The 4,680-nt window shown below is 37.8% G+C and overlaps 1 protein-coding gene across 1 annotated transcript; it reads right to left on the bottom strand.

Annotated features, from left to right (window-relative positions):
* Positions 1-1,188: 1,188 nt before the first annotated feature.
* LOC147492778 (uncharacterized) lies at positions 1,189-2,746 on the bottom strand. The gene has a single exon (XM_086566061.1). The coding sequence runs from the start codon at positions 2,450-2,452 to the stop codon at positions 1,466-1,468; it is 987 nt and encodes a 328-aa protein (XP_086422187.1). The 5' UTR covers positions 2,453-2,746; the 3' UTR covers positions 1,189-1,465.
* Positions 2,747-4,680: the final 1,934 nt, after the last annotated feature.

Here is a 4,680-nt window from a genome sequence, read left to right as displayed (position 1 = left end):
AGTGATATATATAAGTATTGGAAATAGAGATGTTTTCAATTTAAATATATTTTATCTATAATGAAACTTTTTGCTGGTTTTTCACGCTGATATATATCAGCCGTTTCTTTTCTAGTAATGCCGGCCGCGTGCCATTAGTACATATTGTAATTGGCGTTTCAGTTTTTTATCCATAGAAATCCCATTGAGTTCATAGAGCAATTGAGTATTCGATCAGGATTCAGGGACACGTATCTGTTCAAGTGTTCCATATATATAGCTGAATTAACAACTTTGGATCGAACCATTGATTTCATATCAGTTTGATGCAGTACAATTTGATCACAGATACCACTATAATCCAAAATCAACAAATCTAATTGCTTATGGTCTTCTGGACATGCTGTGGTTAGCCTATTTTTCTCTAGACATAGAGACTACTAAAGGAATTCGTTATATGGTAATAGATTATAAAACCTTAGCTTCTAGGCAGGCTTTAAGACTAACTTGCCTTTGATTTAGAAAATCATTAAATCCTGAACAATTTCCAGAACAAAGAAATATCTATTATTAAATCATCAGAAGCTACTTGACAAACTAAACTAGGAAGAAAAATTGATAGCGACAGAGGGAGAGAATAAAGCTACACAATTGAGATCTCCCCATTGGTATATGAGCTACGAAATATCTTTTGGTATTGTAACTCAAATATATACAAATGTGTTTTAGTACTGAAAGAGAATATATTTGCAAGTTTCAAGAAATGCAGGCATCAGCAGACAACCCTCTAAACAAAAGGCTGCATTTAACCCTTTAAACCACAAGAATCAAATCCAGTTGCTCTTTCTGGTAACTCTCACCCAAAAGGCTGTCTCAATTCTTCATTTCACCAATTTTTTCATGACATATAACAGTGAGGGAATCTCCTAGTACTACTTACCCACCACCTCCCCACCATCGCACTGTTCCTTGCAGCTTTGAATGTGAAAAGAAGATGAGGGAAGAAGAATCTCAACTATGTTCTACTCCTTAATTAAATGTTTAAATATAAATAAAAGTATACCAATGAAGTCTTAGTTTTCATGAAATACATACTGCGTTGAGTTTAGATATCCGAGGTGAATTAATTCTACTGAAATGCTACATGGATGCAAATTGCATATTGGGTGATTTACATAATATAATTGAACAAAAACTTAAACACACTAATTACCTCTAAGTTCTTCACCATAAACATTTTAATGGTCCTTGGTACATTATTAGAAACTAAAAACACACCTTAAAGCACACAAAATGACACCTCCCAAACACCATGATGAAAACATCAAACATCAACAACAAAAAAGAAGAAGTTTGATACTACATATTCTATATCCATATACCAATCCCCAAAACAACCACAACAACAACATTTAACTAGGAAAAACACTTTAGGAAAAAAAACCTGAGATCGAGTAAAACAAGATTAGATCAAAGACTGAGATTCTTAAGGAAATGCACCATTAGCAGTTGGTAGATTAGCCCATGAAAGCGTCGGATTCCAGTATCCCACTTCCCCTCCAGTGATAGGAGATGGTTCCATAACAGTCGAAGAAGGGGAAGATGTCGACGACGCTTCATTGCTGAACTGTGGATGTGAATGATTAGAGTAGTAGTTTCCTGACGATCTTAGCCTGTTAAACAACTCTTGAATTCCACTGTTTTGAACATCGCCCATTAACAAGCTATGCTGTTGGTGTTGCTGGTTTTGGTTGTGATGATGCTGTTGAGTTTGAGGTTGATCTTGATTGTTTCTCCAGAAAGAGTTGTACAGACCAACAGGAACTTGACTAACATGATCTACTCCAGTGGGTCTTGCATTTAATGCACTTGTCCCTAGTGCTGAATCACTCATATAAGATCCAACCATTGCTCCCTCTTCTTTAATGGCAACAGAACTAGGGTTAGGGTTAGGGTTTTGGTTTTGAGCTGCTCTAAGTAAGGCCATAAGTTGAGAATTTTGTGGTGAAGCCCATAGAACTTGATTGGTTGGTGGCTCAAGCTCAAATCCAAAGTTAGATTTACCGAACTCCGTTGTTTTGATCTTCCCTGCACTGGACTTAACAGTGGTAGCCGATGATGTACTACTGCTCTTATTTTTTCGGCAACCACCTCCGATTGGAACATTTCGAAGTGCACCGCCTTTAGTCCAGTAGCGTCGGCAAGTCTTGCAGAAGTGGCGAGGCTGAGTGAGGTTATAGTTGTTGTAGTAACAAAATTTAGTGTTTGATGAATCACATCTTGGGCACCTAAGGTTTTGCTGATCAGTAGGTGGTGTTGTGGTGGTAATAGGAATTGCAGTAGTACTAGTCGTAGAAGTAGTAGAAATATTACTTGTAGAAAGAGGTGAGCCCTCCAAAACTGCACCATTGAAAGAGAACTTCCTCTCTCCTCCTACTAGACTTGCACCACCACCAAACAGTTCTTGAATCATCTCCACTTTTCTTTTTAAGTCTACAAAAAAAACTAAAAACCAAAAGAAATCAAGAAAAGCTAGCAAAGATATGTTTAAGTCTTTGCTGTGAGAAAGGCAAAAGAACGTATAGGTTTAGTTGTGAAATGTTTAAAGGGGGAGGAGATCGATTTGGGAGAAATAAGGACTTGCCTTTGTGAGATCAGCTGGATGGTTTTGGTGGGCAGCTGGTTTGGTGGTTGTAAAAGAGTGGATGTGTGAAGGTAGAGAGCTTTAATATAGATTGGAGGAAAAGAGAGAAACCACTTGTCTCTCAGAAAGTGGTTTTGGACTGTTAGGCTGTAGGTATGAGTGGTTTTAATAGTGGTGTGATGTGATCTAGTATTCTAGTTTATTGAGAGAGTACATATACTCATATATAGTACGTGTTTTCAAATTTCCAATTATCCTTTATCTGGTCATCACTTTTACCTCTTATGAAATATCTAACTGATTAGACCACATTATGATCCTCATGATTTTGTGACAGTCACAGGAACTATAATTAACTGATTAATGCTAAAATTACCTGTTTTTCTAGTCTACTTTTAAAGTGTTTGCTTAAATTAAGTGGGTGCCTTTACAACTGAGTTTAAGTGATATTTCATTACTAAGCAATGGTGTTAATCCATGTAATGGAACGGTCAAAAATCATAAAGCTATACTTTATTCAATGTGACATGGCTGTATCTATTAACTAAGGCGGGGTGCAATGGCTCCCCATTCCCTCAAAAGCGGAGGAAGTGGCGGTGGTTTTTTCCCTTTATCTATATATAACTCTCCATATATAGAGAGTGTTATTAAGGAATAGAGAGTGTATTTCACGTGAGTTGAAATGGCATGGTTTGTAAAAATTTAAACGGCGCCACTTGAAGTTGCGTGAAATAGAGTCAATTGTTTTGTGTTCCCACCAAGTTAGAAACTAATTATGACCAATTCTTTCTTTTTTTTTTTTTTTTTTTAATTCCGCGCTAGTTGAAGTGGCGTAAAATGGTCCGAACCATTGGACACCAAAATTGACTCCCCATTCTCAAAACAGAGTTTTTGGTGGAATGGAGATAGAGGGTGGATGCACCATTGGACTCAGCCTAAGATATAATCACTTGCTATACTTCTAAGGTGGCGTGTGTGAAATACATACCCAAAATAATGCCACCAAACCCAAATAAAAAATGAAAATATATGTAGGCTTGTGTAAGGATGTAAATATTATCCATGGGGACAGGGATCCATAGAGACCTGACCCTAATGGGGCGAGTATGGGGGTGCTAAATGGGGATGGGGGCGGGTATGGGGAATCCCCAACTCCTTCCAAGCGGGTATGGGACAGATACGGGGATTGGGGTCCTCTATCCCCCACCCCAATTAAGTATGTATTTTATATAATTTGCATATATTATTTATATTATTTATATTTATCAAAATATTACAAAATTATAAATTAAACTCAATAGTCAATACCTAATTCTTAAAATTATGACCAATTTTCCACTAGACTAATGCAAAATCCATGAAAGACCTTTAATATAAAGAAGAAAAATAGTCTAGTTAGGTGATTATGAGTTTAAATGTTTGGTTAAGTTGGTTAATAGGGGGTGGGGTGGGTACGGGGAATATGGTACCCTAGTGGGGCGGGTATGGGGAATCCCCGATTACCTCTCAAGTGCAGATGGGGCGGGTATAGAGAGTGAAATTGAAGTCGGAGATGGGGATGAGGATGACAAACCCGCCCCTATGCTCATGGAGGAGCATATCAATAATCGTCGCCTCAATCACTTATATTACCGAGTTTGACCTAGGAGCAGGTGCCAACTATCAGTAAAACTAACCTTCAGGTACGCGATGATACCAGAGGTCTGGGGCGCCTGAATCCTGCCAGCAATAAGAAGTTATTTAAAACAGGCATACCAATCAAAAAACGTACTATTCCATGCAGCACTATTAATAAACTCGAATATCCCTGTAGTTGGATCCCACATAATAGTCCTACATCAGCTTTGTCCACAATATCTCCAGTACAATAAAGGAATAAGGCAAAGGCCTCGTTAAGGTCATTATGTGGGAGAATTTGGATGGTGTCGCTACATACAGTATGATTATTATTCTTCTGGTTACCAATCACCATAGACACTATGTACGTAAATTTTGTCAAACACAATGTTTTGAGCACGACAGAAGATGTGTCGAACTTTTGAGGGATGCATCTTCTC

The sequence above is a fragment of the Coptis chinensis genome, chromosome 6 (genome assembly GCF_015680905.1).
Source record: "Coptis chinensis isolate HL-2020 chromosome 6, ASM1568090v1, whole genome shotgun sequence".
NCBI classification, from domain to species: Eukaryota; Viridiplantae; Streptophyta; class Magnoliopsida; order Ranunculales; family Ranunculaceae; genus Coptis; species Coptis chinensis.
The sequence above is the reverse complement of the archived record's forward strand: the minus strand, read 5'-3'. Positions and strand labels throughout refer to the sequence as shown.